The sequence below is a fragment of the Argentina silus genome, assembly GCF_951799395.1.
Source record: "Argentina silus genome assembly, chromosome: 10".
Lineage (NCBI taxonomy): Eukaryota > Metazoa > Chordata > Actinopteri > Argentiniformes > Argentinidae > Argentina > Argentina silus.
Window position 1 is genome coordinate 8,991,840 of NC_139664.1, and position 12,500 is coordinate 9,004,339.

The 12,500-nt window shown below is 47.1% G+C and overlaps 1 protein-coding gene across 1 annotated transcript in view; it reads right to left on the reverse strand.

The window, feature by feature from the left end:
- Positions 1-9,666, reverse strand: part of adamtsl4 (ADAMTS-like 4) — a 26,064-nt gene extending 16,398 nt beyond the window's left edge. The window contains exons 1-5 of the mRNA XM_083679198.1: positions 9,309-9,666; positions 7,786-7,849; positions 6,025-6,698; positions 4,916-5,558; positions 4,484-4,642 (exon numbers count right to left, since the gene is read on the reverse strand). Coding sequence (XP_083535324.1) covers positions 4,484-4,642; positions 4,916-5,558; positions 6,025-6,698; positions 7,786-7,849; positions 9,309-9,331 — 1,563 coding nt within the window. The 5' untranslated portion in view covers positions 9,332-9,666. The remainder of the gene's footprint in view (positions 1-4,483; positions 4,643-4,915; positions 5,559-6,024; positions 6,699-7,785; positions 7,850-9,308) is intronic.
- Positions 9,667-12,500: the final 2,834 nt, after the last annotated feature.

Sequence of the window (12,500 nt, forward strand, 5' to 3'; positions counted from 1 at the left end):
AGACAGAGAGTGATGTTTTTTACAGAAGCCTAAGAAAATGCAAAGGGGCTATAGACAGAGAGAGAGAGAGAGAGAGAGAGAGGGAGGGGGAGGGGGAGGGGGTGCACAGTGCACTTCTGGATATAACAAAATAAAACAATTTAAAACATTCCTATCCTAACAATGTATTTCACTTCAGAAAATCAGTCTTTTATTAGATTCAAGTTATTCAGGACAGATGTACCCTTATAAGATCACACAACAATTACAGAACGAGAGTGAAAGGGAGAGAGAGACTGTTAGAGGGAAGGAGGGACGGTTGTACATATAGAACGCTGTCCTATCTCTGTGGGGAAGGGAGTGAAAGAGAGACACGCTCGTGTTTTTTTAACGCAGGTGACAGAGCGAAGGTTGTTTTAAAAGGCCAGTGAAAGTTATTAGGTTTTGGTTTTACTGCTGGGGGAGGGAGGGGGGGAGAGGGGGAGGAGAGGGAGGGACAAAGTGTCTGTCTGTACGAGGGAGAACGAACTGTGTTTCAACGGCAAGGGGCAGGGTCTTTGTACTGGGGTCTACTCATGTAGAGAGAGAGAGAGAGCGAGAGCGAGAGAGAGAGAGGGAGGGAGAGAGCAGAGTGCAGACAGAGATGAGGGGTCAAGTGACAGATCCATTAACTCTATTCACACAAACAAACAAACACAAACAAACTCTGCAAATACACAAGCACTGCGCATACCTCTCTTTCACACACACACACTTGCTGACTTTTGATCATACATAACACTCTGGTGTGATAGTTTTACACACACACACACACACACACACACACACACACACACACACACACACACACACACACACACACACACACACACACACACACACACACACACACACACACACACACACACACACACACACACACACACACACACACACACACACACACACACACACACACACAATCCTGGGTGAGCTCCAGTTAACTCCAGAGGGGAACAGAAGATTCTGGGAACCTTCAACCTTCCACTACAGCTGTCTTCCCGGGAGGACGGCCCAGGTGACTGTCATAACTGAGAGAATTCTAAATTGACTCCAAGTCCCTACTACCTTGCCACTCCTGTGCAATATTCCAGCATTTCCACACAGCCAATCAGACGGCAGGATGAAGCTAGAATATCATATAGTATGTGGATATAGTCAACATGTAATCTCTCTCCTACTGTCAAACATGTCAGAATGATCTTGTGACCCAGCGAATGAAAGCGCATGTTTCTAAAGTCACTCCCCAGAGGCCAGCCTTGACCCAGGAGAAACTGGGGAGTGCCAACAAGGAAACCACAACAATAGACTACTTATTCATCACTGCTCCAGGATACCATCTGTCTACCACACAAGATGGTCGAACCTGGTTGGTTATTTCATCACAGCGAAAAAAAAAATATTGAGACATGACTGCTGGGAAGAACTATTACTAAACTATTCACCATTTAGCCAAGCTGGCCCTATGGTCTCATCATAGCAAATAGCAGACTGAACAACAAGTCAGTATGAGTATGTGTGTTATTGTGTGTGTTATTGTGTGTGTTATTGTGTGTGTGTGTGTGTGTGTGTGTGTGTGTGGGTGTGTGGGTGTGGGGGTGTGGGTGTGTGTGTGTGTATGTGTGTGTCATACCCAGCACATCTGGGCTTGTTCAGTGCTTCATAACAACTCTCAACAATAATAACTGTGACTTGGCCCTTCCAGAGAACAATACAGCCATTATAGTGAGTCCATAATAATAATATGTTTGGCCACATACGCCGTTTCTGCGGACTGCGAGCAATCACACAGTAGATCTGGCTGTTGGTTTGGAGCAGTACAGGTGAAAAGAGAGTTAAAGTTTCGAAGGCTTTAGGTGGGTCAACATATAAAACCTATGTGAAACTATCTTATGATATAGGATAATGGATAATGCTCCAGAATTAACTGATTATTTAAACCAGTTACTTTCATCTTAGATCTTCTAATGTAATTAAGCTCAGTCCAGCCATGTTGTGGTGTGGGGGCATTCACTGTCACAGAGTCAATATTGACTGTAGAGAAGCGGTGGGAGAGGGGGACAGAGAGAGAAAAGGATATAATAAAACAGAGAAAGAAGGAGGGCGATAAAGAGAGGTTTTGTCTCTCCTAAAAGCTCCTTTCAGTAAGTTAGTCTAGTCCTTCAGGCTGCTTCGTCCCACATTCCACACTTTCTTCTCCTCTCCATATAACCTCTCCTCTTCTTACACAATCACACACACACACACACACACACACACTCTCTCTCTCTCTGCTTGTGTACTTTTCCATGAATCCCTCTCTTCCTCTGCCACATACTTCCCTTTCTCTTCCTGCTGACTCTTTATCCCTCTCTCTATCCCTCTTTCTCTGCTCTATCACTCCCTCCGTTCTCTACCGCCTCTCTCTCTACCCCACTGTGACCTCTCCATCTTGATTTCTCTCCCCCACTTATGCCCTTCTTTCTAGCTACATCCAATACTACCTCTCTCTCCCACTCTCAATAGTCTTCATTTCCCTCTCTTTGCTATGTCCTGCTTTCTCCCCCTCCCTCATCCTTTCTCCCTCCACCTTCTCCTGACCTCACCCCTGTGTGTAGATTTCTAAAAACAGTGCTTTCTTTCAGTGCTACTTAACTGCGTCACATCCCCTCCCCCTCTCCTCTCATCCCCTCTTCTCTTCTCCTCTCCTCTTTTGCTTCCTCTATGCCTCTCTCAGTTCCCCCCATTGCTTCTATGCAACACAGTAAACACAAGTACACACATGCCACCCTCTTAGCTTTCTAACATAAAATGTTATGACACACACGCATGCACACGCACAGAAGCACACACATACACACACACACACACACACCGAGCGACACAGTGATACAGAGTAAATATGTAGCCCAGTGAGTCAGCCATCACAGGACTGTTATTAATGTCACTGGCACACAGTATTCTGCCCTCCGCCCAAACTAAATGCGTTTAACACTGGGACTATCACACACACCCGCATAGAGAGAGAGAGAGAGAGAGAGAGAGAGAGAGAGAGGGAGAGACAGGGACAATACCAAACAGAGAGAAGTCAAGGCCCACAGAGCACCAACCTGGCCCTTCACTCAAGTGATACTTCCACTAGGCCAGTATCTGTGTGTGTGTGTGTGTGTGTGTGTGTGTGTGTGTGTGTGTGTGTTTCAGGCCTGCCCATTCTTATCATCTCCCTCTAGACCACTTAGATAAGGCTCCTGCTATGTATAACCCTGCCACTCTAAAAGCTCTGGCTGGCAAACCTCCATCTATTCATGGGTTTCACTCACAACTCACATGCAGACAGAACATATCTCTAGTCATTATTATAATTTAACATGACAACCCATCATTATTATGTCAAATTAGAAACCAGCAGCTTGAGTTACCCAGTTCCGGGTAAGCACGCAGATGCACAAACACGCTCACACACACACACGCACGCACGCGCACACGCGTACACACACACACACACAGAGATAACCTAGGTCTAAGTCATAGATCTAACAGCATTAAGGGTCAGAGAGAGAAAGATGACTAATCTGTGTTGGTCTTATTCTAGGGTTAAACCACAGACTTCTGGTACAAGTTGGCCTTGGCTCAGATCTAGGATCAGCTCACCCTCCCAAGGACCTTACCTTGGCCATTAGACTGACCTTTGATGTTCACCTTCATCCTATTCCAAACCACAGAGTTGTGCTAAGGGAGAGTTGGCCCATATGGGCAGCCCTGTCTCTCTCTCTCTCTCTCTGCTTCACTGGGCACCACACACACTGCTGCTACTGTGCAGTATATACAGGGTCACAACCATAGGCCCGAAGCCAGACCTGGCGTTACATCAACACACACATACAGACACACATTCTTCAGATACAGACACACACACACACACACACACACACACACACACACACACACACACCTCAGCCTCATGTACAGTACACCCGCTCACATGAGCATGACAGATATCCCAATCAGGACCCAGTACACACACAGTAAAAGCCTGGAGCAGTGCAGGCAGCCACACAGTTTCCATTTGAATGCTCTCACACAACTGACTGTTGGAACAGGAGAATGATTTACCTATGAAATACACATACCTGACCCTCAGCTTTACAGTTAATTTCAACTTTACGGAGAGGGAAGTTCTTTTCCACAAAATCACTAAATAACACTGAGCGATGGAGCACGTGTAAGGCTTACATATTCAATGGGAATGGATATATGATTAATTGGGCGTAACCTTCCTGTAGTTTCAATGAACAGATAGAAGAGATAGTTCAGAAAGGCATGAGAATGATTAGATGGTGCCTTATCCTCCTTATCAGACCTGGAGCAAATTCATCTATACAGCAGATGGCATGGAGTATGAACTCAGCTTGACATTGATTAGAGTACTTTTGAGGGGTAAAAATAACAAAGACTATCCCTTTAAGGTAGAGAGGCTCAGTCTTACCTGGGAGAAACACCTGCGGTGCTCCTTGTCGCTCCCTGAGCACCTGTAGTTCTGGGGGGGTTCTCTCCCCCCCCCTCTCCCCCCCTCCGGTCCAAGGTGGGGGGGCTGTTGCTGCTGTAAGGGGTAGATGTCAGACTGGGGGGGTCCGGAGTGCAGGGGCTGGGAATGGGGGGGTCCGGAGTGCAGGGGCTGGGAATGGGGGGGTCCGGAGTGCAAGGGCTGGGACTGGGACTGAGAGGATCTGGAGTGCAGGGGCTGGGACTGCGGGGGTCCGGAGTTCAGGGGCTGGGACTGGGGGGGTCCGGAGTGTAGGGGCTGGGACTGGGGGGGTCCGGAGTGCAGGGGCTGGGAATGGGGGGCTCCGGAGTGCAGAGGCTGGGAATGGGGGGCTCCGGAGTGCAGAGGCTGGGAATGGGTGGCTCCGGAGTGTTGGGACTGGGACTGGGGGCCAAAGCCATAGGGAGGCTCTCTCTCTCTGCGCTGGGGGCTGGACCGGTGGAGAGGGGGGGAGTATGGGTGAGAGAGAGACGGGGAGTAGGGGTGAGAGACATGGGGGAGAGGAGGGAGGGCCCGTCTGTCGATGGTTCTCTCACGGTTTGAGTGGGAGAGGGAGGGGGAGGGCCTGTGTGACTGAGGTAGAGAAGACTGATATCTTTTCCTCTCCCTCTCTCTCTCTGTGGCTGTGTGTTGGTGTCTGTCCGTCTGTCTCTGTGTGTCCGTTTGTCCCTCTCTCTCTGGAGCAGCTGTGGTTGTTGTCATTAGCAACACTTTGACAGTGAGTGACTCTGTACTCTCCTCCTCCGTGTTCCTCTCTTCCTCTCTCCTCTCTTCCTCCCTCTCTCCCCTATATTCTATAGAGCCTCTGCCTTTAGCTCCCTCCCTCTCTTTTTCTCCACTCCTCCTCTCCTCTTCTTCTCCCAGTCTGTCTGTTATTTCCTCATTGACAGCAGTATCCGGTACCGGGGTTGCTACGGTAGCGTTGCCGGTGTGGCGTGCCTGCCGGTTGGTCCGGTGTAACGGTAGAGAGAATGGAACCCTGCCATACCCAAACTGGCCAGGACGGATAGAGGACGACCTGAGAGAGAGAGAGAGAGAGAGAGAGAGAGAGAGAGAGAAGAGGAGAAAGAGAATGAGAGGCCATGAAACATTTTGCCAGGAAAATATGATAATACGTCTTGCACTCCTGGGTAAAAAAACTCATATCTGTCCTTCAATATGATTGACTGCCAAACCTGGAACCAAACGAGTCTAAAGTGAGAGGAGAGGAGAGGAGAGGAGAGGAGAGGAGAGTCTGTGTGATAAGAAGAAGCAGCACTAATGATCTCATAGGACAGTAGATAACAGTAAGAGAGACAGGAGTAGAGCTCCTAACAGAGCGCATTCCTATGACTAACCAACATAATGACTCAACATGCCAACCACGCCTCAACAACGCACAATGTCATATCAACACCTAAATACTGCTAATGAACTTCTCAACAGTGTCTAAATACCTATACAGTACTGTTTCTTTTCCAACGCGATTATGCACCCACACTCACCGTCTAGCAGGCAGAGACTCCCGATTGGTGGAGACCGACCTCCTGCTCCCACCTCCTCCAGCCCTCCCTGCCCCCTGATTAGCCGGCCTCCTAGAGACCCGTGCTGGTTGGCTATAGCCATGTTGTGGAGGGCCAGGGAATGATGGTGAGTGGTAAACAGAAACTGGCTCCTGGTTGGCTGTTTGGAATTCTGGCCGGTAGAGAGTAGACGCTGGATTGGACTGCCCTGAGCCAACCCCTCCCCCTCCTCCTTCAGGAGTGTTCCGGTAAAGAGGCAATCCTGGGTTCTGATTGGTTGAGAGCGAGGGGGGGTAGAAGGGTGGAGGCTGTCTCTCGGGCACTCCCCCCCCTCCCCCATACTGGGCTGGTTGGTTGCCAGGGTAATGAGGGGGGTAGTAGGGGCGGAGGACGGGACCATGGTTAGAGTTGGGCCCTCCAACCCCCCCAGGAAGGAAAGATGATGATGAAGAGGAGGAGGGCAGGAAAGACAAACCCCCCCAGTTAGGAGGGGAGTGGGAAAGAGGAGCGGTGGGAGGAGGAGGTAAACACGTCCGGGTCCTCTGTGACACACCCACTCCACAGCTCTGAGAACATTCTGACCACCCCCCCCACAGAGACCACACCCCCTCAGGACCCTCAGGCTCATACGCCTGTCGGGACCTCCTGCCTGTCACCTGGAAAACACAGAGGTAAACAAACACACAGGTAAACAAACACAGAAGATGAACATGCAATAGGATATATACTGTACAACCTCATCACCCTAAAGTCCATAGCTTACAAATTGCCACAGGAGTAGTGTGAAGTAAAGTACATGAAAAATAATAACAAGCACATTCACAAGTTACTCTTCCTCTGTGTGTTCTAACAACACTGTTCTGAAGGGACTTCCTCATGAGAAGCCAGTGATTCTGAACTCCACAGATTCATTCACTCAGGCTGCCAGTAGCCTTCAAGCACTTTATGAGCTGAGGGATAAAATCATCAGCTGGGTGGAATTTGGATGGCTTTGAGGAAGTGGCATTGCCAGGTTTGGCCAGGCGGTGTATGTGTGTGTGTGTGCGTGTGCATATGTGTGTGTGCCAGGTCAGGCTTTGATATCTTCCTCTGTGGCTTTGTGTAAATGTTTCCCATTTCCAAACTCCATTGCATATGTGTGTGTGTGTATGTGTGTGTGTGTGTGTGAGTGTGTGTGTGTGTGTGTGCGTGTTGGCCTGGTTGGCAGAATAGCCAACAAGAGAGCTGAACAAAAGTGTCCATTCAGTACAACCATGTGTGTGTGTGTGTGTGTGTGTGTATATGTGTGTGGATGGAAAGTGGGCATGTGTGAGAGAGAACATGTATGTGTATGTATGTATGTGTGTGTGTGTGTGTGTGTGTGTGTGTGTGTGTGTGTGTGTGTGTGTGTGTGTGTGTGTGTGTGTGTGTGTGTGTGTGTGTGTGTGTGCGTGCGTTCCACTTCGGAGCCTGTCCAGCGCTCCATTAGGTCAAACAAGGCCTCGCCTGTCTCTGTTTTTCAGTGTCCAGTGTCAGGGGACATGGGTAATGGCTGTGTCAGGGGGTTTGCTGTAATGAGTGACATCAAACACACAGCTGCCCCAGGAACTGGGACCATTACTGACTCAGAATCATTGACCCAGCGCCACCAATGACCTGGAGCACAGGAAGATGGTGAGCCCCTGCACCTTATAAGAGGCAAATCCAGAAGCTTGCCAAACATTTACTTTTTCAGATCACTACCTTCATCATAGGAATACTCACTTTTTTCTTCTCAGCCTTGGTTAGGGAGGATGTGACTGCCACAAAACACCACAGCACATAGAGCCTGAGAGACAGACAGAGAAGTGAGAGAGAGACAGACAGATGGGATAAAGAGATGTAGAGAGAGAGAGTGAAGGAGAGAGGGAAGGGAGAGGTTGGGAGTGGATATGGGGAGATGGGGAAAGGGGGAGAGGAAGATTCAGTAAACAGAACCAAACATTCTGGGTTTCTATTGAATTAACTCTTCTCCTGACATTCGTAAATGCTGTATATGGGCTATTAAAATATAATCTCCCAGGCAGTACAATTGTTTGATAAAAAGTTGTTTAATAAACACCTTTGTGGAATAAAATAGCTCTATATTTTCCTTATTAAGGTCCAAAGGTTTTCCAGTGATTGTTCAACAAACACTGTGTTTTGTTTTCTAAACAACAATATGACATTTTGTATAACTATCAGCAGATTCAGTGAAGATTCTGTCGAATGTTCCAGGAATGTAATTACGTTAGAGGAACACACCATGCGCCGTTCTTTCCCAGAGGCGCGTGTGAGGTCTAGAACAGCAGTTTATTTTTTCCCTGAAAGGTTCAGCGGCAAACATCTCAATCAATCTCGGCAAGCCGAGAAGGTGCTAACAAACTAATGGGTTCAAACATCCACCGTGTTTTTCCTCCTAATGCCCTTAGGACTGTTCACACCCAATGATGTGGTTTAAATCACACAACCCCACTTTCAAACTCAATCACTCACAGCATCCCAAATCAGCATGTCCGTTTGTTTTAATATTTTTGGTTTGTTTGGGAAGCTTTTGGTTTTCATTTAGAGTTTATGTTGTAGGTCTACTCTACATGATTATAGGCTAGGCTACTTCTGTGGGCTTAAATACAAACTAAAGACACTCAGGCATGCTCAGTAGGCTGTGTGCACCATTTGAGATGCGCCACATCCATAAACCATCACCGCAATCAGAAATCCACAGGCCACATGTAACCGCTGTAATTGGTCCCCTCTCCCCAGTGTGGTGCACCGCCGTGGTCTCTGAAACCCTCCCCACACTAGACTAAACAATTATCCCAAAAACACAGACAAAGGTCCCGCACAGCCCCGACACAACAGACCCGTTCAGGCCGAAATAACGACCCCCTACCCGCGTCCACGTTTCTCTGTGTGCTACAGTGGCATATTGTAGAATAAACGGAGAGAGACACTGAGAGGGAGAGGGAGAGAGAGAGAGAGGGAACAGGGGAAAGTTACAAAATCCGCTCCCCAGCCCCGGGGTGAATTACGATTCCACATTGCGCCCGTGTGCTAGTGTAGGCTATCCTCTGCAACACACGCGGACAAATTATTATAGGACCTATAGCCTAAACTTAATTCACAGCAACACTTGGTCAATACAAAACACAAAACTATAATGACCACGACAGTGTTAAAATTGAGTTCTATCTAACTGTATTCGAAATAGAGGCAACTTTCGCCTTGAACAGGTTATCGACCAGTGGAGAGTCCTCCCGTAAATTTACCTGCATAGAAACCCGACCCGCATTCTACCGCTGGAGTCGCTCTGACGTATTCCTCCTCGGGTATAGAATTCCTGACTACCGTAGGTTGTGTATTTATCCTCCGTGTTTGTAGTAGTAATCGTTGAGTGATAAGAGAACCGCTATGTCTTCTGTGGTGCTGTAAGAGGTTTTCATTCGCGTTCTCGCTCTGTCGCTCTCTCTCTCTCTCTCTCTCTCTCTCTCCTTCTCTATCGCGGTCCCCCTCGTTCTGTCACACTCACTACCCCTGGTTTTGGAAAGAGGGGAAGGGTTCCGTTTTTTTTCTGTAGTTCACCCGACAACTTTTTTGTCCTTGCTTTAAACTGGTGTGACGTCTGGCAGCCTGGGGGCCTGGAGGGGCAAGAGAGGGATACAGAGTGGACATATTACACAATTCTCTTTCTCTCTTTCTTTCTTTCTTTCTTTCTTTCTTTCTTTCTCTCTCTCTCTCTCTCTCTCTCTCTCTCTCTCTCTCTATATATATATATATATATATATATATATATATATATATATATATATCTTTATTTCTCTCTCTCTCTCTCTCACTCACACACACACACACACACACACACACACACACACACACACACACACACACACACACACACACACACACACACAAACTGATAATCTTTTATTAAGTAGGCCTTACTCAGAGCCTCTCTCTGAGTTGTGCAATCTGTTATAAGAATGCTCTATTGTACAAACTGATCAGTAATAATGATCTGCTCATTGTTGACAACTCAGAGTTGGCAGTGCTTGACTGCAGTGGCATACTGAGGCAAGCATGCTAAACCCCTACAACATAATCCTCATTGTTCTACAATACCAAATATGAATCGAGAAAAACATAGTAATTGTTTTACAACAACGAATATGACATTAATTGACAGTGTGAACCAGATCCTTAATGTATTATTGGATTACATTACATTACATTATGTATAATTCAATTCCATTCAATGCCTTTGATTGAACATCATTCTGTGGTTGAACTATTTGCAGAATTGTTTTGTTTATTAACTTAATGTCCAAGTGACAGTTGTCTATAAACATACTGGTGAAGTGTCCATCTTCTATAGCCTATTATCAGAATATGTGGGTCGCAAACAAGTCTTTTATGGTTGTTTAATCACAGAGAGATGAAAGCATAGTTAACATGTGCTCCCAAGGGAAGCCAACCGTGGCCATGCGCACAATATCTGGAGCAGCCATAAGAAGTGGACTGAAGCTGTACCACCCCATCAGAGAGAGAGAGAGAGTGTGTGTGTGTGTATGTGTGTGTGTGTGTGTGTGTGTGTGCAAGTGTGTGTGTGTGTGTGTGTGTGTGTGTGCGAGTGTGTAAGAGGGTGGAGTAGGGGCAAAAATGTTACGCTCAGAAGCAGATGTGAGAGATTTCAGTTCAAGTTTAGTGACAATATTTGTTTTCTCCAAACCCTGATAAGTTACTACTGTGGTTGAGTTTACAGTCTAAACACCCCCAAGAGAATACAGCAGGCAATAGAGCAGGGAGAGGGAGGGAGTGGAACAACAAAGAGAGGGGGAGAAAGGAGCGTGATAGGGAGAGAAAAGGAGAAAGGGTAAGATAAAGGGGGAGAGAGAGAGGATCAAATCAAATCCAATTTTATTTGTCACGTACATCACATACCTCTGTAATTGACATAATGAAATGCTTTGGGATCTTGCTTCTTGCTCAACAACAACAATGTCAGCAACAATCCACAAGTCAACAATACTATATAATATAGTCATTAAAAAATGACAATAGTTCTCGTGCAATAATGTGCAAATATGTCAGGTGTGCAATAATAATGTGCAAGAGAGGAGAGACCGACAAGGAGGGAGAGGAGAGAAGAAAGAAGAGGATGGAAAGAGGAAAGGGGATAGAGTGAGGGAGAGGAGAGAGAGGGAGGGGGTATGAAGTTATGATCTAACACATAGGGCTACTGCTCTCCCATGGCAGAGTGCTTTTCTTGGACAGGAGACACAACATGAACACAGAGATGGTGATGGAGATTAGCTACTTCAAAGACCTGTCTAAGCCTTCAACTAAATCCCTAACCACATTATGAAGAAGGCGTATGATTAAATCTGTGAAAATAAAAAGTTCACTTATTACATGCTGAGGGTCAACATCACAGAGGGTAAACACTGAGACACACAGTCACAGGTGTGTATGCGTGTGTGTGTGTGTGTGTGTGTGTGTGTGTGTGTGTGTGTGTGTGTGTGTGTGTGTGTGTGCGTGCGCATGTGTGTGTATGGTGTATGCCTATGTGTGTGATCAGTTAATGGCTTTCTCAGTGCTGTAGAGTTATTAGCTAGAGGCCTTTTGCCATGACCATCACTGGGCCGTGAAGGGCTACTTTCCGCTGCCTATCTCTCCTTTGGTCTCTCTCTCTCTCCTCTCTCTCTCTCTCTCTCTCTCCTCTCTCTACTCAGGCAGTAACCGGAGCATATGACATGTGGACACGCACGGCCAATGAAACAGCCCTGATAAGCAGCATGCCTATATTAACCAGTCACCATCACACAAGAGAGTTTTAATGTGTGTGTGTGTACTGTACTCCTAGAGTGTGTGTGTACATAACAAGTATTTAAGTGTGTGTATCTGGGGAGGTCTATTGGAGATCTGTGATTCGTCTCGGATGGCTGATGTAAATAAATAATAGCACTGTGGATCAGGGCAGTTCCACCTCTGGGGAGCGATAAGTCACCCAAAAACAGAACCCTACCCCACCAACACACACACACACACACACACACACACACCCAGCGCCTCGAGCAGTCTGGCCACATTACCCCAGACTCTTTCACTGCCAAAGTTAATGAGGCTTCCTGTGGCCACAAGAAAGGAACTCCTGCGTCTTGGAGTAGTCAGCTACACAGATCCAGAGAAAAGTGCTTAATGCTCAAACAACTGGAGTAGAGGTGTTGCCACTCTGATCATGGTTCACCAAAATGTCCATATGTTTCTAATCCGAGAGAAGTTGGCCAAGTTTGCATATGGAGGGAGATTCACACCTTGTTTCGGCCGTCAGAGCCACAGGGGCGTCATCTCTATACAGGCATAGGGAGGCTTACGTAAAACCCACCAAGGGAGGACTGACCTAATAGTACTGACGCAGAGAGAGGCCCAGAGAGCTAGAGAGAGGAGTAGGAGAAAGAGAGAGA